Here is a 27,670-nt window from a genome sequence, read left to right as displayed (position 1 = left end):
GTATGGTTAAACATGGATATTAGTACTATTACTGTATGTGTTGTATCTTATCTATAACATGTTAAAATATATAAATTATAAGTAATCCTGATTAGGCCTACTTATAATCTATTATGATTTATTAGCAACATAGATTAAGACGTAAGAAACGTTAAATGCTTTAAAATCAAGTGAAGGGATTTGAACAAAAGTCCAAAAGTCTAAATGGAGTAAACAATGTAAACATGCACACTATTTAAGAAATTGTAAATGGCTGGAAATAAATAAAGTGACAGCTGAAGGAAATGCGCAAGGCATTGCTAAAAATGCAGAAATGTCAAATGAATTGAACTGAAGAATCTGAAAGGTCAAATGTATTGCCCTGCACAGCTGGTGTGTGTGTGTGCGTGTGTGTGTGTGTGTGTGTGTGTGTGTGTGTGTGTGTGTGTGTGTGTGTGTGTGTGTGTGTGTGTGTGTGTGTGTGTGTGTGTGTGTGTGTGTGTGTGTGTGTGTGTGTGTGTGTGTGTGTGTGTGTGTGTGTCTTTAAGAGAATAGTGAGCAGGTGCGTGATTAAAAATAGCCAAATAAAGCGGGGAAAACCATAGAGGGGAAAACCGCCCAATCTGCCAACACTGCCTGAACGTCTTTCAAAGGTAGCCCAATCTGGCGGGAAAAACCGCCCAATCTGGCAACACTGCTGAACGCCCTCACGCTCCAGCATCAACGTAAACCTAACCCTGAGACCAACTGAAAACGAAGCCGGTATGAAGCTAAAACTGTGATTCTGAATAAAGTATAAATGATATCGAAGTTCCGTTTGGATATCATTGAAGATTCGATTTTAGATTTTAGTGTTTAGATTTGTTAAATGGTTTGAACGAAGATAAACGGTTGAAAATTGATTTTGTTAAGTCTTAAACAGTTTGAAGTACTCCCATTGACTCCCATGTTAAAAAATATATTTTAAAAGTAGAATATCTTAAAAAGTCTCTAGGTGACAAATTGAGGAAGGAAATAGGTCCCAAAGTTTGTAGAGAATAATAAAGAAAGAAAGAAAGTATAAAACTTTTGAAGAACAATAGTTGAGCGCTGCATGCAGCACTCAATCGAAATATATGACGTGTTTATTATTAGATTAAACCCCTCTTACAATCCAATTAATCTTCAAAATGCAGGCAACATGAATTGCAAATGTATAACACAATATAGCCATGAGAAATTGTAAATATTATCATTGGAAACAAAAGCAAATGCCTGTATCAAATTCAAGGAAAATCTACAATGAACAATGCATTTTGATTTATCATAATTGTATGACTGATCCGTATTTAGTTTCATTAAAGTTTCATTATTTTCTCGAACAGTATTAGTTTTCATAAATTAATATTAATCAGTGAGATTGAAATCAACATTTATCCAACAGTATTTAAAAAGCAGCTTATGTCCATTTATCTAATTAAATGAATGGATTGGATGCCTCTTCTACCTTACTTTTGTCACAGGACTTACGATACAAGAGGGATTTTAGATGCGTCCTAAACTTTACGCCGACAAATGCGTAAAACACTGGGTTGAGACAACAATGGGAGTACGCAATAAATCGGCACACAAAGAATGCATAATCAAGCCTAGTGCTCACATCGCAATCATCGAATGGTGGAACCAAGTGATGAGATAACCTTCTCAGAAAAATGACGACATTGTATGGTATCCAACCAAGGAAGAACACAGCCACAATACCAAAAATCAATTTCAAAGTCCTGTTTTTCCTGTTGGACCTTGTTCTCCTGATCGTCCTCACTATCCTTACATAGCAGAAACTCATGACTGTGAAAGCGGCAAAGAAAATCAAGTTCTGTTGATAGGTGCCCACATTTGTCCATGCGGCGTCTTTGTATTGGCAGGCATTTGTTGTCCCGTTTCTGTGGGGGAGAGGGACGACAGTGCTGAAGAGCATCGAAGGCATGGCTGCCCCTATGCTGACCAACCACACAGTTATCGATACAGCAACCGCATAGCCGGCTTTCTGACTGCCTTGCTTGGACAAAGGGTGGACCACGGCCTGATACCGGTGGAGGGTTATAACGGTCAGCAATAGAACACTGCTGTAAAATCCAGTGTAGAAGATGAAGCTCACAATGTTGCAGAGCATGTCTGCCAGGAACCAACCCCAGATGTGGTAGATTGCCCAGAACGGCAGTCCGGCAGTGAATAATAGGTCAGAGATTGCAAGATTGAGGATCAAGATGTTGTTAAGAGTCTTGAGGTTTTCATACAAGGCCAAAATGACCATAACTAGAATGTTGCCAATGAGACTCAGTATGATCACAACAGAAAAAAAGACAGGAATTGCTATTGATCCAAATTTGACCAACTCTCCTTTCTCACAAACCTCATCTTCATAATCATCGCCATCTGCTATGTTGTAATCAGAGGCATTCATGGTTGTTTCTGGAAAGAAAGAATTGTTTTTGCTTGGATAATAAAACAATGATGCCGTTTTAAATCAAAATGTTGACATGGAGTAATGGTTACATACCTGAAGCCTCCTCTGTGCTGCATAACACCTTTAAAGGAAGTGGTATATTACTTTCATGACAACAGATGGGGATTCTTGGTTCCTTTTTCAATACACAGAACATACCTCACATACCTGAAGACTCCTTTCTGTGCTGCATCACACCTTTAAAGGAAGTGGTATCTTACTTTCATGACAACAGATGGTGACTCTTGGTTCCTTTTTTAATAGACAGAATTTTTCAAACTTTACAACTATTTCCTATGGAGTTAGATAGGACTCTATCCTGATTCCTGAGATGAGCATCTCAACGAATGGAGAACAAGGGGCTATTGTGGTGGGAAAACACTTAAAAAAAACAGAGTCAGAGAAAGCTGAAGTTTGAAAGATTAAGACTTTATTATCACTGTTAAACAAGTTAAAAAAAACTTTTCGGGAGTCGGGCTTCAGATTATGTTCCCACCTGACATCCGTAATTCCGACACTCTTTCCACTTTTAAATCACGTCTCAAAACACACCTTTTTAAACTGACATATTCCATCTAACCCATCTCACCCCACTTATGTAAATTGTTCAATGTATCTTGTTCTTGTGTTTTTTTATGATTGTTGATTATGTTTTCTGTTTTTAAACTGCCCTGTAAGGTGACCTTGGGTGCTTTGAAAGGCGCCCTCAAATAAAATGAATTATTATTATTAAAATGTTTGAATTCCCCCTATATGCATTGGCTAACACAACATCCTATGCATCGGGCCTAGAAAATAGACACCTCCCTTGTCCTCCTTCCCAGTTGCCCATTAACCTCCATGCATTTCCTCCTTCTCCGAATTCTCAATAGATTACAGCGTTAATAATTTACGTCTTAGACATTATAGTTATATCATATGTAGAGCAGTGAGCTACTCTTTGAATCAACTTGTTAATTTATTAATTTAACAGATTTAAAACAGACATAATAAACCACATTATAGCTTATGATATGAGCCATGTGCAAACAAATCCCTATAAAACTCATGGGTTGACATAGAGATTTGACATGCATGAGCACAATCGCAATCACTTCTACTCTTTTACATTAATGTGTTGGTGCTGCATGTTTGTGCTTTATGCTGCTTTATATGTTTATGCTGCATGTTTGTGCTTTATGTTGCTGAAAATGGGCTTTTCTTGTATGTGTTCTGCTCTAATCTATTGCAGTTTGCACTTTCCTATGATGTTTTATGTGCGCTGCGTTTTATTGTCTGCATATTTTATTGTCTGTTTGCAATTGTCGACTCGTTCTTACCATGCGTTACTATATCTTCGGAGTCATCTTTATTGTTTTTTAATCTTTGTTTTATGCATACATTCTATTTCTGTAATTTTAGGCTGCCTTTTGAATATCTGGCTGGGGACAACGGATTTAAACTAGCCTCTTAGGCTAACTCTGGCTCACTTACAGTTTGACTGTTGATTAGTGTGCAATGTCCATGAAATAAACCAATAAATAAATAAATACTCAGACAGTAAGCATCCATTAAAACAATTGACAGCAATACCACTGTATGTGATTGTGGAATGCATTCATGAAGCAGGCAGTGTTTGACTGTAGTGTTAACTGTAACTGTAGTGTCAGTATGGGTAACTTTACTTAGCCTAGCATGAGCTTTGGTTTGTAATGTTACTATTCATTTATTATGTTTTTCTTTCATTATTGTTATAATATATGTGTTATTTTTTATTTCAGTTATTATAATCATCACCATCATTAACAATAACAATATTTTGTTTATTCAAATTAATATTAGTATAGTATTAGCAGGAGTTGTAGAAGGCCTACTAGTAATGCTTTGTATTTTCGTTTGTATTATTTTATTATTATTTTGGATTCTTATGTTCTATGAAACCCAATAGAACTAAAGAACTATGTTTCAAAAATATATTTCATGTTACATGTTTCTGACCCCCTTTTTAAGAAGTAAAGTCACGTGACTCTAGTGTTTACCGTGCATCTACAACCACACTATGCACCCCTACATCAGTCGTCCCGCCTCCCAACCTCAATACGATTGGAAGCCAAATGAAGTGGCGCTTCCTTAGTGGATGGCATAATGACATTCAGTACATTTCTGAGACAAATAAACAGCATGTTAATATGAGCATAATATATGGGTTGTTATGGATGAGTCGTTCTTAAAAGTATGTCAAAGTTGTTGTTTAACTTTATATTGTAACCAAATTAACTTGAATTAGTAGCTTCTGTATCTAACAAATAACACAATTCAAGCCTGTCATGTTGGTCTAACTTTGATAAGTATGTATGTTGTAATACGTTTTGCTATGTTTTGTTTTACTTCCGAATGCTGAAAGGTTATGATTTGACAATGCTATTGATTCAATGCTACGACCACTCTAGAAAAAATGTATTTATCGTTAGTTAACCGTGTATTCCAGAGTAACCCCTACACTAATCTTTCTTTTGCGGAGCCTTTAACTAGTACCTCACTATTCTCAAGAAGTGGTAATAAAGGCTATCCCATATGTACCGCATCGTCAATATAGAACATTGAGATAGGAGGGCTTTTAAAGTATGTTAAAGAAAATGTTTCCCTCAGTGTCAGATCGTATATAAAGGCCTCAAGTGGCCCTACTTCCAAAACTACAAAATTAGTTTGTAAAGCCAGAAAGGTAAAATTGTTGGCCATATTACCTACAAATAATCAATGAAATACGTGAGTAGTTCAGAGAAGTAGTATAAAAACATGGTTTTCTTAAACAAAAAAAGACTACAAGGTTAATTGAGGAGCCTTGATTTTAAATAATGATGACCAAGCATGTACTACGTCGGCTAGTTAATGACAAAGTATCATAATCCTTAAGGATTCATTGCTGCCTCATAACCCTCAGTTCTCCATGTAAACTGAAGAAGATCATAACCGAACATTATATTTAGTTATCTAATGCTATATCGCCATACCTTTCAGCTGCACCACCTATATCCTAACTTCCTTCTTTTATTTTTTAAACAACCAAGGTGAATGAACACAATATTGTATTGCCATGACACAAAATGCTGTAGAGCATGGTTAGAACCGCTAATCAGAATCACCCCAGGGTGCATGCTCAGAAAGCGCACTCATTTTGTGGCCAACAAGTACGCAGGATATACAGTTTGACCATTCATACCACTCCTTTGTCCCTGTCCCCCCCTTTGATTCTCTGATTCAGCACAGTGTCCAGTGACCCTGTGACCCCCTGTTGCCGCGGATACAGCGGTGAGGCCATGGCTGCCGGGGCGGTGGTCGGGGAGAATCAGCTACAGAGGATTATCAGAGATCTGCATGGTACGCCAGCTTTGACCTGTGTGTGTGTGTGTGTGTGCGTGATGCATGCAACAATGCGTAGAGTGAGAGTGAATGGGGTGGGCTGGTGGTAGATTGTAGTCTGCTGCAGCCATGATGTGACAGAGGGGAATGAATGTCAAGAGTTGTAGAGGTTTGCCATGGGGCTACAACGATGTTAGCCGTGCTCTACAGAGAATTAGCACTCTGCTTGACCTGCCTGCCTGGGCTTCCTGATAGCTGGATCCGACTCGCCAGCAGCCTTGAGCTTGCCAGCTTGTGGCCAGATAGATCCTTTAGCGATGCAACAAGACTCAAGGTTGACCTTTAGGACGCGCCCAGGCTATGTGTCCTTCCAGCTTTTACGTTGGATAAGAGGCAAGTGACTCATGCGTAGGTTTTCTGTAAATCCTTCTGATAATGTGATATGTGTGGCTATCTTTGTGTTGATGTAGTAAGGCAAGGCAAGTTTATTTATGAAGCACCATTCAAACACAAGGCTGGCTATTCATAGTGCTTTGCAAAGGGAGAGATGTTAAAACATCAATAGGACAATCATTAAAATATAGAAGAAAGGAGAACGGAAAATACCAGGGATAAATAATAAAATAATTCAATAGATGAGCAGTATGATCCAGGCTTTTAGAAACAAAATGGTCTGGACATTATGCAAATCTTATTAAATTAACATTTGCACTGCAAACACTGCAAAGTTAGTGGTTTACAAAAAATCCTTTCATTTCTGACATGTCATTAGCCATGAGTTAATGCATTAAACCTTTTCTTAAAGTTTTGCTTAACTATGTGGTATTATTTTCAAACCTTTTGTAAGTGGCTCTTGATATAAATGTTTGCTAAATGCCCTCAATGTAACTGTAAGCCTATTCAACTATCAATTTGGTTGATAAGTCCACACTCCTGAGTACCTTGGCTTTCAGAATTCATGTTTTGTCCTTGTGTTTCCTAAAAAACAGAGGCTGTGGCAGAGCTTGCCAAGGAGTACCGAGAAACTGGAGAGCCGATCACAGACGACAGTACCAACCTGCACAAATTCTCCTACAAACTAGAATATTTGTTGCAGGTTAGATTTATGCGTCGTACATAACGGACTCCTGTGCAATATTTAATCAGACACTTACATTATAGTTTTGATTTGTGTCTGAAAGAATGTTTGATGTATGAGCTTCCCCTGAATGTCTGCCCTTCAGTTTGATCAGAAAGAGAAGACTACGTTACTGGGCACCAGAAAGGACTACTGGGACTTCTTCATTGACTGTCTCGCTAAGATCAAAGGAGCTAATGATGGCATCCGCTTTGTCAAATCCATCTCTGAGGTATTTAGTTGATGTTATCCATCTGATTGTTTGTTTTCTTGTTCACCAAGAAGCATCACTGTTTATTTTGTTTTTCTGTTTATTATGTACTGCCATTCCACCATCAGTATTTCAATCATATTTTCTGCTATTACAGTCGATGTTCTTGAAAGGTATGGGCCACTTTGATATCTATTTCAGGGAATGTCCTCAGCTTAAGCTTTTAAGTCCACATTTTCGTCAGAAGATATGACGTGCCCAGGGCAAACTGTTAACAAATGAAATCTATAAAATCTTTTTTCAATATGATATTCCAAGAAACAAATAGAAATTAGTGTTTTCCCGAAATGAATAAAAAACTGTTATCCTGACTGTTCTCCTGACAGCTGAAGACATCTCTGGGGAAGGGAAGAGCCTTTATCCGCTACTCTCTTGTACATCAACGCCTTGCCGACACGCTGCAACAGTGCTTAATGAACCAGAGGACCACCAGGTAGACCTTGAAGTTATGCCATGCTCAGAAAGTATTCCTTTAATGAAATAGGGCTTAATGCTTTGTACGTTCATGGGGACACTGTAAGAGGTGAAACTAACTGAATAACTAAATTATCAATGACCGAAATTTTAAAATAATATAAATAATCTTACTTGTGTTTCTGGGAAAGGTAATTTCCCTTTTTATACTTTCGATATACATAGATTGTCTTCTGCTCTGGTGTTTTACATAAATTCCCCTTTCTGCTCCTCAGACAAGTCAGTACTATAATTACGTGACAGTGTTATACAGTTAGTGGAGCTAATTTTCTGAGATGAATATACACTTCACACAATTCACGGGCGTATATTCATGTTCTGTCCAGCTTGCCTTGGCCAATGTCTGTCTTTCAATTCCTCCATAGTGACTGGTACTATGCCCGCAGTCCTCTTGTAAAGCCTCACCTTAGTGTCGATATCATCAGCCACCTGTACGAGCTCAATGAAGTCCAGTTTGACGTGGCATCGAGGGGTCATGACCTCGACGCATCATGGCCCACCTTTGCAAGGTTTGGTTTCTAATAAACACTTAATGTGTACTACACACTCAACACCATGTAACAAATTCCAAACACTTCTTGTTGAAACTTCTATTATACTATTATAATCATGATTGTTGGTAACACTTTATAATAAGGTGCCATAATAAATAGCAAACTAGTCATTACCTAACCCTTTGTTAATATTTGTTTATTGTTACTAAAATATCTATTTGGCACAAGTTAATCGTTTTTTTTCACTGACCACAGAGTGTTGCTGGTTTGGGTTAGGGTTAGTTTCGTGTGTTAGGGTTAGGGCCATGTGTTATGGTTAGGGTTAGGGTCGTGTGTTAGGGTTAGGGCCCTGTGTTATGATTAGGGTTAGGGTTAGAGCCGTGTGTTAGGGTTAGGGTCGTGTGTTAGGGTTGGGTTAGGGTTAGACAAACAACTAATATTTGATTAATGATGAAAAAACAATTAACTTCTGCCAAATAGATATTTAAGTAACAATTAACAAAAAATAGCAAACGGTTAGGTAATGACTAGTTTGCTATTTATTATGGCAACTTATTATAAAGTGTTACCTGAGTGTGCACACGGCGTCTGTTTAAAACCACTTGTTTCTGTGACCATCTAATTAGGAGGACACTCGGCAGTCCAAACTCACCGGGCCACATGTGGAAGCCGCCAAGCCGAAGCTCCAGCATTAACAGTCTGGCCAGCACCTACTCACAGGTAACCCACATCGGAGCTCATGGAGGAAGCACTTGTACGCACAGATTTAAACTACCGTATTTTCCGCACTATAAGGCGCACCTGAGTATAAGCCGCAGCAGCTAAATTGAATGATGTGTACATAGATAAGCCGCACTGGACTATAAGCCGCGGGTGCAGTGATGTTGCTAGGTACGCGTCCTGCGTCCCTGACGCATTAAAATCTGAAAGGACGCACTAAACTCACTATCCATGCGTCCCGGGGACGCATCTCATTTTCCCCATGAAAAACGATACATTGTGAACATTAAACAACTCGTGTTTAATCGCAGTAACTGGCCAAAGAAACCTTATTGTGAGCAGACCGGACAAGCGCTGTTTCAACCCTCTGCGCATCTACTCGGCGCAGACGTGATCCCCTGTACAAAGTATCGCGACATGCTAATTTAGCCGCTACCAAAACAACTAGCTCGTCACCGCTGATTTCATTTCAACAATTAAAAATACGAACTTCATAGTAAATAAACCCACGTTTCCACTGCTCGATGCTGTGCTCATTCGTGTCGATTATGTTGTAACGTTTAGGGGACATGCTGTAATGAAATAAATGAAACATAATCCGGTGGTGGTGATGAAAACTACATTGAACGGCAGCCGCCATATTGTTATGCCCAAACGGCGCCTGCGCATACATCGCGCGTCCAACGAGATCCCGTTTTTCTCGAGAAACAGGCAGAGAAGAGAGAACGCAAAAATGCCACCAAAGAAAAAGATGAAACCTATTGCAGGTCAGCAAACTATTGCAGCTGCATTTTCTGTCCCCACTACTACTTCCAGCGTTTCCTGCTGGAGCCCGCCACTGGTGGCGGGGCGCGGACCGGTCATAGAGCCCATAGAGTTAAAGTCGGTGGACTCGTCTGTAACCTGTAAAATCCATAGATTAGCCGCACCGTTATATAAGCCGCAGACTCGAAAAATGGGGAAAAAGGCGCGGCTTATAGTCCGAAAATTACGGTAGCTGACATCGCCCACGCTTAGTCGGCGATGCCAATACTGATGCAGTTCTTTATCGATTTCCGAAGGTAGGACTTAGAGCTCTACACTCGTTGTTCTTGGCCAGGTGCCATTTTGATTGAATGGTGCTTCTGCATTAATGGCGCTGAACAGCTCCTATTATTCCGGTTTTGGAGCATGGTTCATGCTACTTTAGATTCTCATGACCGCACATGTGTTATCTTACTTGCCACACTCGTATGAGTTGTATGTACGAAACAAAATAACGATCAAGTTAAGAGAAACATACGCGTGTGTGTGTTCTTGATTGATGCCTATTGTCTGTCTCATGCTTTCAGCAACCCGCTATTGTTATTCTTATGATTTTACTGATAAAGCACTTTTCTCCTATGTGTATTTCTCGTTCACTCACTCCGGTGTGTTTATTTTCTTCCCCCACCCAATGCATCTCGCCACCATTCAGCAAGCACACGAGCTCCCCTTGAGCCCTGATTATGGCCAGAGCCTGCTGAGTGAGCTGGATGAGTCTCTGGCTTCTTGCGGCGAAGACGTGAGTGCAGTGGAGCACCTTCGCCTGGAGCTGGACCAGTCGGAGCTGAGGCAGCAAGGGCTCTTGAGCAGAGTGCAGCAGCTAGGGGAAGAGGCTGGGGAGCTCAGGGGGGTTGTGGCGGAGCTCCAGAGGCAGCTCGATGTGTCTCTAGGGGCACAGGAGGACCACCAGAACCTGCAGGCAGCACTCAAGGCTCTGGAGGGAAGAGAGGAGACCCTTTCCAGAGAGCTGGAGTTACTCAGGAGTGTGGAGCGAGCCAGAGAGGCCGAGCAACGCCTCCTCCTGGATAAATTAGCAGCTGCAGAGGGAAAGAGCATGGAGCTTCTGGCCAAGTTGGATGGCGTGCTTAATGAGAAGGGCCAGCAGGCGTCCAGTCACTTTGATTCGGCGCAAAAGATACACGAACTGCTGGACAGATTAAAAGAGGCTGAGAGTGGGAAGATGGAGGCTGTCTCTGATATGGAGGACAAGAAAAGGCAGGTAGAAAGATTAGAAGAGGAGCTAAAAGTCAAAGATGTAGCCCTGAAAGACAGAGAGGTTAAACTCGGAGAGTTAGTCACGACTACGTCTGAGGAGACAGCTCAATTAAAGGCAAGCGTGCTGGAAGAGTGCAATACCAAAGAAAACTTGGCAGAAAAGTTAGCCATGAAAGATAACGAGGCCTGCAACTTGCAAAGAAAACTTGAAGATCTCCAAAGATTGTTTGAGGAGAAAGATAGGCAGGTAGTGGAAGTCAAAGAAAAAGCAAGAGCTGATGAGCAGAGCACAATTGTCCTAAAGGAGTCTTTGGAAGGAGAGGTCGATGCAATAAAGGAACTGCTAATGATTAAAGAGGCAGAACTGACTTCCAGTAGCAAAACTCTTCAACGGCTGGAATCCGAGAAGGACAGCCTAACCCTGGAGAGAGATAGCCTAACCACAGGCAACTCTGAACTGGAGACAAGTGTGAAGGAGCATTCCAAGAAGACGGAAGACTACAAGACACAGTGCACTAATCTCATGGAGATCAACGAGAATCTCCTGTCCACAGTGAAGAGGAACGAGGAATTCAAAAAGGAAATGGTGGCAAACAGGGGGGCACTGGAGGCCGAGTTGGCTTCTTTAAGGGCCTCCGATAAACAACTCAGAAGCCAGCTGGATGACGCCAAGGTGAGCGTGGACGATAAAGAGAAGAGGTTGCGTCAGGAAAATCGCTCGCTGGACGAGAGTCTGCAGCGGGCTGCCATGGCGGCGCAGCTCTCTGAGACGACCTCCAAGCGCCTGGAGCAGGAGAACCAAGCTCTCCGAGAGGACCGGGCCACTGTGAGCGCAGCCCTCAGCTCCATGCAGGCAGAGCTGAAGTCATTCAGTGGACAGATGAGAGAGTTGGAGAAGAGCCTCGGAACGTCACGCAAGAACGAAGCCGCTCTCCAAGAGCAGGGGAGGGCCAAGGAGGCCCAGCTGGAGAGTAAGGAGAGTGAACTTAAAGAGCTCCACGCCAAAGTGAAAACGAAGGAGAACAGGGAGAAGGAGCTGAAGAAAGCAAAAGCAAAAGCAGAAGCAGCCCTGGCGAGACAAAGTGAAGTGATCGAGAGACTCAGCACAGAGAAACTGGCGGTGGAGGAATCTCAGCTGGAAAGATCCAGCCTGCACGCCAGGGAAAACCAGGGCGTGGTTGAGAAACTGGTGTTGGCCGAGGGCCAGCTTGAAGTGAACATGAAAGACGTGGCCAGGCTCCAATCAGAGGTCCTTGATCTGAGGGTACAGCTGCAGCGGGCCGGTGAAGAGAACCTCAAGTGTCAAACCAAACTGGAGGTGACGGAGGGCCAAAGAGCCGAGTTCATGAGCCTCACTGAGCAGCTCCAAGCTCACACGGAGGCCCTAAATCAGAGCCACGTGGCTGAGCTGCTCGGCTGCAAACAGAAGGAAGAGGTGCTGATCGAAGAGCAGGTCCGCCAGGCCGCTGCCCACGCACAAGAGCTCGCCACGCTCAAGGCGGAGAGCGCGAGGCTGGGCCTGGAGAGCGGCGAGACACGGGAAGGCGTCTACAGGGCCAACACCGAGATGGCGGAGCTGGGGATGACCATCTGTAAGCTGACCGCTGAGAAGGAGGAGGCCAGGGAGCGCTGGACCAAGGAGGCGGCCAAGATCGAAGAGCTGCAGGACGGAGCCACCAGAGAGGTGGAGAGGCTGGAGGCCTGCCTGGCTGCCCTGCGCCAGGAGAACGCGAGCCTGAGGGAAAGGCTGAGCCAGGTGGAGAGCCTGCCGCGGGCCGTCGTCGAGCTCCAGCAGCAGCTGGGGAAGGCCGAGGGTCACGTGCAGACGCTTCAGCACGCCAGCCGCGAGGAGATGGACGCCGTCAGGTTCCAGATCAGCTCTGAGAGCATGAGTCACCAGAATCAACTGAAGGTGAGTGAGGCTGAGCAGCGAAACAAACATGCATGCGGGTCAGTTTCCCGGTCCGGTTTACATGGATCCATTGTGCATCGGTTGTGACTGTGAGTTTTTGGGGTCTTTTCATTCAGAGTGTGAATGAACAGCTGACTACAGTCAAAGCCCAGTTACACTCAGAGTCGGAGACAGTGTCCAGGCTGCAGGGACAAGTGTCTGAACTAGAGGTCAGTGTATTCCACGATACTTGAAGGATCTATCTACAATGAAGGATCCAACAACCCCTATTGAAATTCCGTCTGAAATGCTTCAATGTGTTTTTCTTTCAACGAAGGCTGTGAACGAGAAACATGCTCAACTCATGGTGGAGAAGGATTCCCACATCACCAAGTGTGAGGCCACCATGCGCCACAACGAGTGTGAGATGCAGCAGCTGAAGGAGGCGGTGAGCAGGTGGGTGTTCACCCGTCCGTCGCCACACACCCGAGTCCTAACCACACCTGATTGTCACCGGCAGTTCCCTAACCCTCCCGCGTCTCCCACGGCAGCACCGAGGAGGCGCTCACGGCCTTGCGAACCGTCTCGGAGGAGCTAAGGGAGCGGCTGGAGAAGACGGAGGCTGAGAAGCAGAGCGATCACCAGAAGATGACCGCTGAGATTGAGGACCTCAGTGGAACCAAGACCACCCTAGAGGAGCGCCTCATCGAACTCCTGAGGTGCGGGATGAAACCAGCAAATATAGTCCTATAGATAAGACTGTAGATCAGGTCTGAGATTTGTAAAGAGAGCAAGGTGAGATGGCTTCCCCAAACCAATCGCAAAAGAGCTGCCATAGACAGTCAGGAATAATAATTGACTTAAAGTGAGGCAGCTGCAGTCTCTGGGGATATTCCCTAACGTTTCACAATCACTCATCGCTAACGGATGGCGAAGCTTTTTCAAACATCATGCAATCCAATCATCCTTCTTGAATAATCTTGAATCTGATCAGAACAATTAAACCACATGGGTGCCGATCATTTGTTTTGTATATCCCCTTCAAAGGTTGCTGATTGGTTTGGTGTGGCAGGCCCGGCAGACCTGCAGGCCTTTATTCGCCTCTTGATTGCTCATAGGGAGAGGGATGTCTGGTGTTCTTACCACAAACAATAGGTTTGTGGTAGAACAGAATATTTTACCCAATTCAACTTATGAGGAAAGTTATAAAACACATAATTAAAGCATTTTGGGTTTAGTCTTATGGCATCTAGACTAGCACTACTAATATATACATCTATATATATTTGTATATATATATTAAAAAAAAATGATATATTTTCTTTTAGATCAACCAAAAGGGTTTTGCCTTACTTAAAACCATATCATAAACAGGTTCCTCTGCCCTCTTCTTTGGTGCAGGGACAAGGACGCTCTGTGGCAGAAGTCTGACGCGCTGGAGTTTGAGCAGAAGCTGCGGGCGGAGGAGCGCTGGTGGCTGGTGGACAAAGAGGCCACCAACTGTCTGGACTGCCGGGGCCACTTCACCTGGTACCTGCGCAGACACCACTGCAGGTGGGCACCGGCGGGGTCCCCCCAGGGGTCACTTTGGTAGAAGCCACTCGATGCTCTGGGCAACCGTGTGCGGAGTCAATGCTGGAGTCGCTTGTGTCGCTGCTGCTCTGCAGAGATCGGCGAGAGATTCTGAGTGTAGGTTGTACCAGCGCGCCCCGGCTACCCTGAACAACGCTACTCGCATCAGAAAGATGTGTTGTTCAGGGTAGCTGGGATGTGGTGTTCAGGGTAGATGGGATAAATTTACAGTTAAATTGTTGTCCTTTTGAAACATAAATTGCATAAAGGTCTTGGCTAGTATTGAGCATCGAGCTGTTTCAAGCTCAATACATAAAGTTAAATGAACCCATACTAGGCAAATCATTGATACGTTTTAGCACATACAGTATGTACTATTTTTCAGGAAATGTTGCTGCTCCCATTGACCGTAAAGGTCATGATAAACAGAAACGGAGACAGTGATTTGTTCCTTAATAGCCTTCGTAGGAGCCTTATCTAACTCCTTTACCAGACCTAATCTGTCCCACGGTGCAGAGTTGATCTTTAAGTAACAAAGTCTCCACTGAGTCTGACTCAGTGCATCAATGTGGGGCGCTGTGCCAAACCACCACGGTGCAGAGTTGATCTTTAAGTAACAAAGTCTCCACTGAGTCTGACTCAGTGTATCAATGTGGGGCGCTGTGCCAAACCACCGCGAGCCTCAACGGTGAACTCGTTCCGCAGGTTGTGCGGCCGCATCTTCTGCTACTACTGCAGCAACAACTTTGTGACGACCAAGCACAGCGGGAAGAAGGAGCGCTGCTGCAGGGAATGCTACAGCCAGCACGGGGACGTGGTGGAGCGCTTCACCCGGGCAGAGCTGGGCCCGGCCGAGGCCCACACACCACCCGACGGCGGAGCCGGGCCGGAGTCGCACCCGCAGCCCGCCCCGTACAAACCCACCCCCAGGGTGACAGGTGACTGGGCACGCTGTGTACACGCACCGCACCGTTCAGCAGTGTGTGCTGTGTATACCACACGCACTGTTCGCCCGCGTGTACTGTGTCTTCACTTTTCACTATTCTCTTCTGTGCATGCAATGTTTTTTATGTCTTTATTTATTTCACATATTTATATGAGCGCCATCCACTATTCAATGTTATATTCCCTAATATACATTAATATACCTTTCACTGTTATATTCACTATATTCATATTAGAATCACTATTGTTTATACTTTATACACTATATACTAGAATAGTCACTATTTTAAACTGTTAACACTATATGCCAATCATTCCCGTACCCGAGCAAGCAACAACATTAGCTTTAGCTGTGATTTATGACCGCTCCACTCCAGGATGTGTTCCTTGTTTGTGTATCCGTTTCACTTTCCTCAGTTTTATTCCTCTTGTTTTGTTTTATTTAATGTTCCTCTAAAGCTGATGTACAGTCATTTCGAATCCCCTACACCCCAAACACATTTCCTATACACAAACCACCGTCAACCGCTTTTCTAATCACAAACCGAGGAAAACAACTGAGACGCTGTATGGAGGAACGTTTCTACAGAAAGGGGGATTCCAATTCCTCTTTCCGCTATAATTGATGTTCCAGTTGTGCTCTTGTTTTCGTAAGAAAGGGGAAATGGCAAAACAATCCAATGTCGTTCAATTCCCTTATTGTAACTGTGCTGTAAAGAGTATCAGTGTATAGCACTTCTCCAAAAAAAGGCTTCTTCCAAAGGCTGTGTCCATCTACCTCCTGACCAGTAGAATAAGGGTATAACATGCTTACATGCATATGTTTTCTCTCTCAGGAGAACAATGTTTCACTCAGTCCCCTCACTCTTCACCTAATGTGTAGTGTCGGAGCCGGCTTCCCGACCGGAGGAGGGGGCGTTCGACATCATCACGGAGGAGGAGGTGAACGGGGTCTACGACAGCGACACCGTCTCCCAGACCACCGGAGGCTCCCCGGAGAGCGACCAGGACAGGAGACCCCCAGGGCCGGTGGACATGTCAGTATGCTTCATGGAGACCGTGGCTTGATTCATAGCGAAACTCTAGATAGATACGGGCATGGTTATCTCAGTCAGAATGCTATGTGGACGGACTGAAATTTGCATACCTTTTTGTAGAGGCTCACATAAATTCACACACACACACACACACACACACACACACACACACACACACACACACACAAGGAACTCACACAGACGTGTGGGTGTTCCTTGTTCCTCATTTGAACTGTGCTTTGGGAAACCATAAATCACATGCTGCAATGTCTGCGTTGACAGTAAATAAAAAACGATTGCTCCCGATGCAATCAGACACATGCCAGTGATAAGACATTTTTTAATGATGACAACAATAAGGTTATCGCCCTGGAACTGGTTTTCCATGAGAGACTTCGGAGGAATCGGGGCATTCATCATGTGGTTGACGCCAAAAATTAATCCTTCATCACACAGAGCCATTTATGAAACCTGACACATACAGTCCTGTTCATTGTTCTATTATGAGACAGCATTCAATCCAAATTATGTCAGTCTTTGGCCCCTGGCCAGGGATCAGGGTCAACCAACAACGAATGAGAAGACCTGACCGAATGTCCAGCAACAGAGTGGCTGGACATGAATTTGGCAGTCAAAGGATGATAGTTTATTCAGAAACTAAAACAATCAGAGCTCCGCTCTCTTCGTGTCAGTTTTGACGATTGAAAATGTTTCAGCGTCTGTTGCGACGCTCTTCTTTATCATTTGCCTCTGGAAATTTGTTTGTCGAAACTGAGAGCAAAAAACAATTATGATTATTTTTTTCTCCCGAAAAATGTGGATGTTATTCAATAACAGTCACACAGAGAACGTGCGGGTCGGTGATGATGATATTGTGACTCTCTTCCTAGTGGCACCGGGGACATGACCCCAGATAACCCTGAAGACCACGTGGCCACTGTTCAGGACTCCGAGATCAACCTCCTCAGATCGGGAGAAGTCACGTGAGTCTGTCACGCACTCACGCACACGCACATAAAAAACAACAACCAACGGCCTTATTCCTATTCCTCATCTATATACCATCTTGGTTTGCACGCCAGTTTGGTGCGGGTAACTGAATGTGGCGTTAAGAACAAAAGATGCAACCAAGATGGCCACTGGTTGAGTGAAACACACGGTAGGGTCGACACGGTGCTGAGTCTGTTCCACGCCGCGTGCGTTCCCCAGGGTGGCGGTGGCCCTCGGCATCGACGACATCACCCACTTCGGGGACAGCTCCAGAGAGCTCTTTGTCAAGGGGAGCTGCTACAGCCTGATCAGCATTGCCGTGGGCGACCGTGGGCCCAGCATCGGCTGGGTCTTCTCCTCGGATCCCAAGAGCATCTCCTTCAGCGTGGTGTACCGAGAAGGCCCCGACACGCCCGTGGAGCAGGCCAAGGTAAACATGTGGGTGTGTAGGGGAAACCAACAAGAAAAACAATGACGTGGCAGGGGAACTTTGATGCCCTTTTGTAAAAGCAAATACACTGACTCAGAGGGGAACTAGTATCGGACCTTAGAATGAATGAATCACATGTTCTAGGAATGTGTAAATGGTTCAAGAGTGCCCCCTACAGAGCACACACACAACCATGGTGTATGTTATTCAGAGGTTGAAATTCCTATTCAGTGGAATCAACACACAGGTCAAAGACCACTTTGTGTTGCCTGAGAGCAAGGCATTAACAGACATGGCATCAAGACTGACTGGCTGGCTTAGAGGTTCGATTCGAACATGGACCACCCATGCTAAGAAAGTATTTGTAGGCAGGATTGTCGACACTTTGTGATTAAAGCATCCACCAAATGCCTTGTATTTATGAAGCGTGTAGCGACAGCAGGTTGCGATGCTACTCACTAGGTAGCAGGAGGAAAGGGGACTGCTGATGATGACGGCCCCTGTTGAGGGGGCGTCTATAAACGCTCTTGCTTTGCCCTGCCCAGGTTCTGATCCCGCTGACCCGCTGCAACTCTCACAGGGAGACCATCCAGGGGCAGCTGAAGGTGAGGAACCCAGGCCTCTACACCCTGGTGTTCGACAACTCCTTCTCAAGGTGAGACCCCTGCGCCCCACCCACGGCCCACACACACTCACAGTCCACACTAGGGTTGCCGTGGTGTGGACATTTTCACACCGAGTAATACACATGTGTCAACACCGGTATTACCGAGTATAAACGGTTTAAACTTTGGCACTAGGTCTACCGCCATCTTCTCCGTCAACTCTCCTCTCACACTCGGTGACAGCGGCTTATAGAAAGTCTTATAACGTTCTATATATAATAGTATAATATAATTGTATGTATAATATCACGGCCAAAAGCTCTGTGCGCCTCCGGATGGCCGTGGCGCGGGGAGCTCTCGTAGGGATTGGGCTTCGCGGGGTTTGTTTACCGGCGTTGCTATGGTTACCGGTCTTGTACGGAAGCGCGCCAGTTCTCGGCGCGCCAATTCTCTTCCGCACAGAGCAGAACGGTGGCCTATTCTACACATTTTAATTTTCTTATTTATAATTATATTATTCATTTTTACTGAATTTTCTTTTTATTACTGAAAAACAAACAAAAAAAAAACAGTCTTGTCGGTGTGTAACACCGAGTAATCGATGTTGGCCTCAACACCGGAGCAGATGTTCTGTTGTGGGGCCGTGCCTTGTTGCAAGCGTCTGATTGACAGGCCTTTCATCGACTACTCTCCCAACAGGTTCATCGGCAAGAAGGTCCTCTACCACCTCACCATCGAGAAGCCTGTGATCTACGACGGCAGCGACTTCCCCTGACCCAGCGGACCCCTCTCCGGGACACAGGGTTTGAAGTTTCAGCACGCTGTTTCTTTATCTATAATCATTTACGATCTGCTTTTAAGGAGTAGTTTGTGTTCTTTTAAAGAAATTATCCATTTCATGGAGGCCCTGTTACGCTTTTTTTTGTCGTCTGCCAAATGAATTGACTTGATAGGAACGTGGAAATTATGAATGCTGATTTTACAGGTTTTTAAAAGGTACACCAAGTAGTTCTCCTCGACCACTTTGGTCATCTATTCTATTGATGAATAAGGATCCCCAAGGGGGTAACTTGCTTGCTCTTCTCAGGGATTTCTCCTGAATGCAAATGATTACTTTATAATACTAATAACAAAAACAACAAACCCTGATAGAATGTCACACTCCCTACACTACAGTTTTCCCCATGACGGCAGAGTTAACGTGTTGCTTTGCATTAATGCCATGTGGATAGTTGTCTCAAGAGAAGCAGGATGAAGTCAGATGTGTAGCATCGTGGAATGAGCACACAAGCTCTGATAATCATATTATAATATCTGAATCTGATAATATCCCAAAAAGCCGTGGAGTGGCTGTTGACACGATGGAGTGCAGCAGGAAAGGCTGTTACAAAACATTGAGTCAGTTCACAGGAGGAGGGGTTTTAACATTTTTATCAATGGTGTGTCGCACAAGATACTTTGACTCTCTGGTGGCGCTTAACAGCTCTTCAGTTGGCAGTAATTGTTGTTCTGACTTGCAAACACTCTAAAGACTCTAAAGGTTAGAAATTATTTTCTGGAAATATAATTGGGATTTTTAGTAGTATTATTTTTATAAGTACTCATTGCAGTTGATAGGGTCATAAATGGGCTGATGACGATGGAGCATTTGCCAAATCATTTAAATGATGAGATTTTTCTATTTATAGCTATAATACTGAGCAGGTAATCTAACCAAAGTATTACAATACAATAAGCCATTTTATTATTGCAAAGACGATGCCTTAATAAAAGAGACTTAATACTGTCCACAATATCTTTAAACATCTTGAGGTCCTGAACCTCACTACAGGTTTTTGCTTCTTTCGATTTTTTGTATTTGATGTGTACAATTATTTTGGACATCTTTCATATACTTTATACACACAGGGATCACAATGCATTTTATGTTGATTACTATTTCTAAGCAATAGGAAAATTGTGGAAAACAGAGCTTATTTTTTAACTGTTTTTGTAACTTATGTCTTATACTCCGTTTGGTGTGATTTAGTAGAAATGTATATTACCAAGTTTAATAATTGTGCATGAAGGAATAAAAAAAAAGGTTTTGTCTTATAAAATTACATGAAAATTATGATATTTTACGATAAAGCAGATTTTCTATTTTTGTTTTTGACTATAAGATGTAGGCTACATGATCCATGTTCCCTTTTACTGATCTATGCAACTGTAAAATGTACTACAACGATCCAACAACGAACTGTGTAAACCAATAAAAGGGAGGAAAATATGTGCTCTTGTTTGACCTTTTAAGAATGATGAATGAAATAAATGCTTGTGAATATTTACTACCAGTTTTCTCGTGACCTTTTGGTCTCCCAACGCCACTGCAACCCCACCACCTCTCGGCTTCAGAGAGGGGTAAACAGGTTACCAACCAATAGGTAGCCTATCTACCGTTGAGGTTTGGATAGCTCTGATTCGAAATCGTGTGTCGGTTCCATCGCGCAGCACCTAGACCTACTGTTAAGTGGCTGTTAATGCTCGTGGTACCTCTGGCTGAGGTTGGTGCGCTCATAAACTGATAAGATGTGTTCCTTTTACATCGTACGGATCCTCGCTGCGTTGGCTTTTGCTAGAAATGTGAGTAACTTGCATTAAGACTCATTGCATGTGGCCTATTAACATAGGAGGGTATATTTGTTCGTGCATTTGATGCTACGGAATTACTATCAGCCTACTACCTGACAGCTGACAATGTGGTTTTGCGCACAGGGTGGAACGCAAAGTGACGAATACAGACCTCCCTGCTACGAAGCTAGTCTTTGCTTTTCGTTTTACTTTATTATAGGAAAATATGTGGACGGCTCTTATGTTGTATATAGCCTATTATCTTCAATATACAACGTTGTCTGCCCCATGCGTGCGCGCATGTTTTATGCGCGTAAACGTGGCGTTGGCTCTGCTACAAAGACGGCGCACTTTTGGTAACATTCAGATGTTAGTTATTAGCGTGATGCACAATTGTTGACCGGTTTAATAAGTTCCAGTTCCATTTTCCTTTTTGTAGACCAGCGCCAACAGCAGCTGGTAGTGCATGGCATGTGAGTATGCACATCAAGCTATTGAGATATGATATTGCATGAGCCTATAGAGCTTATCTTTTGGTTTGGCAGGTAGGACTTTCGCAAATTCAGCCAACATATTTATGATATGATATGATATGAACTTTATTCGTCAGCTGGTGCTGAAATTTGTCTTGCGACCCAGCAGCCGTTGCATGTTTAAACAGAAAACATGAATTACACACATTGACATGACACATTGAAACACAACAAATTTACATACATGGGTACAGATAGTCGAGAGCACATTGTCCACCACTCCGCCTATCTCCGGTTTAGCATCAAAGTCGATTGATGGACAAAATACTTTTTTAGTCTAACCTTCTTGAAAAGTGGTACCTCGTATCTCCTTCCTGAGGGCAATAACCTGTATTCACTATACAAAACATGATTAGTGTTTGAGGTGATGTTTTTTGCCAACCTCAGCATGCTGTTGTCATACGTGGAAGCATACAGCTCCTGAAGTGGTTGTCCAACAATCTTTGAGCAAATGTTTAGTTGTTGTAACATTTGTGACTTTAGGGCTACAGACAGACATCCATACCAGGTGGTACTGCAGTACTGAAGAACAAAAGAAGAATCCTTCTACTGGCACCAAAAGATCTTAAACGGCGAAGGAAATAGATTCTTTGCTTTGTTTTCTTACACACTGATTCAATCTGATCTTTCCATGAAAGAAGATGGTCTATTGCTACTCCTAGGTATGTGTATGAACATACCTGATCGATCTGTTCACTATGAATAGTAATAGGAGATTTGCATATCTCCAGTGGTGCACCAAAAACAATCTCTTCTGTCTTTTTTGTGTTTATGATGAGAGCGTTCTTATCACTCCATTCAACCACCTTATTTACTCTCTGCTGGTGCAGTCCAGGGTCACTGAAACTATTTAAGAAATTAAAACTGTGTCGTCAGAGTACTTTAGAATGTACTGATCTGGTCCTTTGCTCCTACCCTCAGACAGACATTCTTCAGTACGACAACTGTCAGTATAAAGAGTGAAGAGTACAGCTGAGCTTACACAACCCTGTGGAGCGCCAACATTTGTAGTTAATGCTGAGGAAAGGGTTCTGTTCACCTTTACTCTCTGTACTCTGTTGGTTAAGAAACATGCATACCAGTGAATCAAATATGGATTCAGTTCTAACTGGACCATCTTTGACACCAATATATCAGACTGTATTGTGTTGAAGGCTGAAGAAAAGTCCAAGAACAACACCCTTGCATAGTTGTCTTTAGACTGATCTAGATGTTTTGTAATCAGGTGGAACAGTGTGGCGACCGCATCCTCTGTACCGCAGCCCTTTTTATAAGCAAACTGACAGGGGTCAAGTTTCTCTTTGGTTAAACTAACAAGATATTGTAGCAGTATTCTTTCAAGTGATTTCATGATCACTGAAGTGAGGGCTATGGGTCTATAATCCTTATGCTCTTTTGGACATCGGATTTTTGGTAGTGGTTTTATGTAGGAGGTTTTCCAAGACAGAGGGATTGTGTGTAGGTCTACAGAGGTTTGGAATATAGGTTGCCACACTGGAGCCAGCTCAGATGCAAAGTTCTTGAGGAGGAAAGCACTGCACTCATCTGGCCCATTAGCTTTCCCTGTATTGGTACACCGAAACACCCTTCTCACATCCTCTTCAGTGATGGTAATTCTGTCTGAGGGGGCAGGTATTACAGCCTTAAGTATCTCAGTGCACTTTGAGGAATTATCTAATGATTCAAATCTAGCAAAGAATGTGTTTAGGTCATTGCTTAAGGCACCTTCATTTTCTGTCAAAATAGGTTTGGATGGGGATGACATTCCTGTCGTAGATTTCATTGTGTCCCATGTCTTTTTGTGATTATTAGAATTGAATGCGTCTTCCAAACGCTGTCTATGTGCCGATTTTGCTTGTTTAATTCTGTTTTTTAGCTTTTTCTCTGCCAATTTTAGTGCTCCAAAGTCTTTATTTATGAAGGCTGTTTTCCTCTCATGTATTATTTCTTGTATATCTTTGGTCACATAGGATTTATTATTAGGATAGATTTTTATCTCTTTTGTGGGAACAACAAGCTCTACACAAAAATTAATATAATCATTTGTGACTGTGGTAATTTCATCCAATGAGCCGTAACTAAAAGTGTCCCAATCTGTCAAGTCAAGGCATGCTTTTAGTTGTTCCTTGCTTTCATTTGTCCATGTCCTCACTACTTTCTTCACAGGCTTTCCTCTTTTTAGTTTTGATTTATAGACTGGAGTAATGCACACAACATTATGATCAGAGGTCGATATAGGTGGCCCAACCCTGGCTACATATGCATTTTTAATGTTTACATAGCACTTGTCCAATATATTATTTTTTCTGGTGGTATCCTGGACATATTGTTCAAATCCCGGCGATTTTATTGTGTAAGTGATTGTATGCCTAACATGTGAGTGATGAAAGACCACCATTTTCAAAAATGTAGAATTGAACTATCTTCTTACTGAATTAGACTGCCGGTATTTTCTATTGTCCTGATAATAATCCATCAAAACAACACTATGCATGCATATGTTATCATTAATACATTTACAGTCTCGGCTGTTATAAACCAAGTTTGTTTTTTCACAGTCACAGGTTAGAATTAAACATGGTGTTCAAGTATCATTAACCAATGATTTAGGGGTGCTTCCAATAATTGATGCACACATCCAAAATGTATATATATGGCAGGTATAAACCAGCAGATTGACGCATATGTCATCGGAGGTTGGTTTAATATTGTTGTATATATATAACTATGCATTCAAATGGTTGGCTTGATTAACAACTACCCAGGGAGCGGAGACAGAGAGAGAGGACCACAAATCAGAATCTACCACTTCATTTTAAACCTCTTCCCTGCAGGAGCCTTGCTGAATTCTAATGAGAAATTGTACAATCTAAGAATAACGTACTATCTCTAACTCTCTGAAGTTATCTGTCTCTATTTCACCTTATCGTTATGTCTCCCTCGTCTTTTCAAGGTCCCTCCCTCTCTCCATTACATGTCTCTCCCTCTCTGGGACTCAATGTACTCCCTCACTTGCTCTCCCTCTTTCTCACCTCTCTTTCCATCTCTACCTTTGATTGATAGAGAGGGACTAACCTCTGAATTGCAGTACTTTTCTATAAATGTCCTCTAAAAGAGGACTTTTTGTCTTCATCAGGACAGATTGGAAAACAACTGCCTTGGGTTTGGGCAGCAGGAATATGGGACTTGCTTATCTTCTGTTGATGCGTTGAGAACTGGTACTCACTATCTGGCTCCTAGTGGAATGTATTTCTAAACACTGGTAAAAAAATGAACAAACAGTTTTTCCCAGACCGATAAGTAACATTGTATGTAGATCACGTATGAGATCACTCATGTGTTACATGGTGTACGATCCGCGTCGTGTCATACGTGTATCCGGCCTCCGACCCCCTATTACCTTGGCAACGGTATAGCAAACAGACCTCGCTCCCTTTTTGAAAATGGATCTAACATCTGCAAATTGAACTCAATCCGATTGGCACCTTTTTGGAGATGGTAAGCCGTTAATGGCTCCCGAGGACAGTTTTCTTTTTTTTTTATACTTGCTGACCACTCCACCGGTGTGTTGCACTGCTCATGTCCCCTCTCTCCCACCAGCAGGTCTGTAATTCAGTCCTGTTATGATATTCAAATCCATTGGCCTCCTACCATCCAATACCGCCCACTACCCATCGTCTCATTCAACTAATACCCCTTTTTTAGTCTTTGGTTTAAAAATGAATCAATAGATAATGGCTCCACCAAACAAGGGCTGGAGAGCCAGATCAACACTTCATAGGCCACTGGAAAGGCCACACAAATATATGCATATAGGCGTCCTAGTTCACTTTGGAAGATGTCTATGTACAGTTTATACAATATGTACATTATCTTCTTACCCAACTGATGTAATACAGCAGTACTCTTACCACATTTAGGGCATTTTGTGCACAGAAGCCTCTATAGAAAGCACCACTATAGTGGGAGTGCATGCGTGGGTGTCCCCGGTGGGAATCAACCCCCTAACCTCTCATAGAGTTGTGCTCTAGTCCCCCTCCAAGATATTTGTTTAGCTGAGTACCCCCTTCCCCGACACAATATTATTTTGGGAGAAAAAAATGTTATGCACATACATTTCTTAAGTAATGTGTGTGCGTTCTATTTGCCAATCATTAAAAGGGTTCAAAGACTCACAATTTAGAGAGAAACATGGGCCTGTGCTTCATGCAACTGTTGGCTAATTCCTCCCCCTCCCCTAAAAAGAAGCACAACGCCAGGGAGGGTCAGAGCATGTAGAGGTGAATCCCCGTCAAATATATTCGTCCTGAAACTGACGACATTTTGGTGTTTCTGGATGCGCCGTGTGAAAGATGTGTGCTGAACGGTGACATGTTTGTGTGTTAAAATCATTATAATATAAGCATATCCACATTACATATAGGAGAGCGGATATTGGCTTGGTTCCTTTTTAGTCTGTTTTAGCACCAACTCGTCCTCCATTTCTGTCTGACGGAACAAGAACAAAATAATGACTTTGGGGATGTTCCCGGTGTGTGTGTGTGTGGGTGCATTACCAATGATTTGTCTTTTTCGAACTGCCCTGTAGCCTATTTGTAGGTCGATATTGTTATACCTTTGCTGAAGAGTTCAGTAAAATAGATGGGGATGGCAACTTACTATTTTAGCGTGTAGGAATCCCAGTGTGTCGTGTATGTGTAGGTATGGGAAGTGTTTGCTCAAAGTTATTGAAATGCATTTGTAGAGCCTTTGCTAGCTCTCAATCTTCCAACACATCGACTTTCGTGACAGAACCCAACCCTCACAGTCATCATGTCTGTGATCTGTAAATGGCACCATCATAACAAATACCCATATTATGCAAATTGATGTTGGTGATTTTGATGGAATGGCTCCAGGTGTGTTTTGTTTGGGTGCTGGTTTTGCTTTATCCTATTATCAACAACAAATAAAAAACAAAAACCCACAAAAGTATTTTTTACTGAAGCACTTCAGACATGTTCGCGCATACTTATGTCCCAATCACCGGATGATTTTCAAAGCCCCAGGCTATAATCAGAATGCCGATCTCTGATGTTATTGGATTCAAAAGTTTTGTTTTCTTTTTTGTCATTAGTGTAGTGGAAAAACAAACTGAATATCTTTAATAAACATAATCTAGTGGAGGCTGGAGTGCGGATGATGTGCTCGTCTTTCAGGGATTTGCAGCTGTCGTTGTTTCTGTTTGAAATGCAAGCGATGTGGGAAGCCACACCGCTGGAGTGGGTTTCAGAATGAACAATTCACAAAGGAAGAGCCAGTCCACTCTCATTCCTCTTCCACAATCAGCCCCACATCATGTATTCATTCACATATCATCTCTTTTTAATCTAAACAGGTGATATCGATGTCAAAGTCCAAGTCAAATATTGTAAATTCTGTCAATTCCAAAATATGTGCCGGGCAAACAGTGGAATCAAAATTAGGTTTGTTTCCACGGTGCAATGCGGAGTGAAGGATACAATTAGGTAAAATAAAATAAGTAATATTTACAATAAATAAATTCTAATTAGTGAAAAATAATTCGCAATAGCGCAAAGGTAAGGCAAAACATTACGGTATACATATAATAAAGTTAAAAAAAGTCAATAGATTGAAATGTGCAATATGAGGAACATCATGGGTTCGAAGTCCAGAGTTCTTTGGGTCAAATGGGAGGGGTTTTCAAAGTCAAGAGTTCGTGGGGGCAGAGGGGGGGGAAGGGTGAGAGGAGAGAGTTGAGCTTCCTGACAGACTGGTGGAGAAAGCTGCTTCCATGCAGTATGGTGGAGGCTGGCTGCGGTACCGTCTCCCAGATAGCAGTAGCGTCTCTCAGATAGAAGAAATTTCAAAAATTTCACTAATTTACAGTCACAAATTTTGGAGGTGTCCAATTTGTTTTATCTTGCCGTCCTTTTCCTGATTACATGGACAGTTGGGAGCCAATTCCACAGAACTGAAGCGTTTTTCTTCCTAAGAACTGTATTTTATTTCATTGGGACGTTTTCTTAAATCTTCTGGCTCTTTTGTTATGTCTTTCTCTCTTTCTTTGATTTTTTCTTTCTTTCGTTTGTTCTTTTCGTCGTTGAATCTTTCAATTTTTTGCTTGTCCTTGATTTCTTTCATTTTTTCCTTTTTTCC

The 27,670-nt window shown here is 42.8% G+C and overlaps 3 protein-coding genes across 5 annotated transcripts in view; 2 read left to right on the top strand and 1 right to left on the bottom strand.

The window, feature by feature from the left end:
* Positions 1-1,041: 1,041 nt before the first annotated feature.
* xcr1a.1 (chemokine (C motif) receptor 1a, duplicate 1) lies at positions 1,042-2,651 on the bottom strand. 2 transcript variants are annotated; one of them, XM_030372753.1, is made up of 3 exons: positions 2,633-2,651; positions 2,519-2,546; positions 1,042-2,430 (listed from the first exon to the last, which is right to left on the bottom strand). In XM_030372753.1, exon 3 carries the CDS (start codon positions 2,420-2,422, stop codon positions 1,436-1,438), a length of 987 nt encoding a protein of 328 aa, XP_030228613.1. In that variant the 5' UTR covers positions 2,423-2,430; positions 2,519-2,546; positions 2,633-2,651; the 3' UTR covers positions 1,042-1,435. The 2 variants fall into 2 exon arrangements, with proteins under 2 accessions (XP_030228613.1, XP_030228612.1); XM_030372752.1 differs by having other exon boundaries at positions 2,519-2,651.
* A 1,924-nt stretch (positions 2,652-4,575) lies between these two features.
* fyco1a (FYVE and coiled-coil domain autophagy adaptor 1a) lies at positions 4,576-20,695 on the top strand. 2 transcript variants are annotated; one of them, XM_030372613.1, is made up of 18 exons: positions 4,576-4,676; positions 5,706-5,821; positions 6,793-6,899; positions 7,027-7,152; positions 7,518-7,624; positions 8,031-8,174; positions 8,786-8,879; positions 10,336-12,810; positions 12,927-13,019; positions 13,127-13,245; positions 13,341-13,508; positions 14,191-14,343; positions 15,067-15,299; positions 16,190-16,343; positions 17,234-17,326; positions 17,553-17,763; positions 18,309-18,418; positions 19,068-20,695. In XM_030372613.1, exons 2-18 carry the CDS (start codon positions 5,761-5,763, stop codon positions 19,141-19,143), a joined length of 4,524 nt encoding a protein of 1,507 aa, XP_030228473.1. In that variant the 5' UTR covers positions 4,576-4,676; positions 5,706-5,760; the 3' UTR covers positions 19,144-20,695. The 2 variants fall into 2 exon arrangements, with proteins under 2 accessions (XP_030228473.1, XP_030228474.1); XM_030372614.1 differs by having other exon boundaries at positions 4,657-4,791.
* A 6,617-nt stretch (positions 20,696-27,312) lies between these two features.
* Positions 27,313-27,670, top strand: part of ghrhrl (growth hormone releasing hormone receptor, like) — a 9,727-nt gene continuing 9,369 nt past the window's right edge. The window contains exon 1 of the mRNA XM_030371725.1: positions 27,313-27,351. Within this exon, the coding sequence (XP_030227585.1) occupies positions 27,313-27,351 (39 nt within the window). The remainder of the gene's footprint in view (positions 27,352-27,670) is intronic.

This window comes from Gadus morhua, chromosome 12, assembly GCF_902167405.1.
Source record: "Gadus morhua chromosome 12, gadMor3.0, whole genome shotgun sequence".
Taxonomy (NCBI): Eukaryota; Metazoa; Chordata; class Actinopteri; order Gadiformes; family Gadidae; genus Gadus; species Gadus morhua.
This window is presented reverse-complemented; position numbering and strand designations above follow the sequence as displayed.

Coding starts and splice junctions, on each gene's coding strand:
- xcr1a.1 (XM_030372752.1), bottom strand. CDS start 2,621: ATGTTCTGTGTATTGAAAAAGGAACCAAGAATCCCCATCTGTTGTCAT. Junction 2,431..2,518: donor CAGCACAGAGGAGGCTTCAG/GTATGTAACCAT, acceptor CTTTCTTTCCAG/AAACAACCATGAATGCCTCT.
- fyco1a (XM_030372613.1), top strand. CDS start 5,761: ATGGCTGCCGGGGCGGTGGTCGGGGAGAATCAGCTACAGAGGATTATC. Junction 6,900..7,026: donor AACTAGAATATTTGTTGCAG/GTTAGATTTATG, acceptor TCTGCCCTTCAG/TTTGATCAGAAAGAGAAGAC. Junction 13,509..14,190: donor CGCCTCATCGAACTCCTGAG/GTGCGGGATGAA, acceptor TCTTTGGTGCAG/GGACAAGGACGCTCTGTGGC.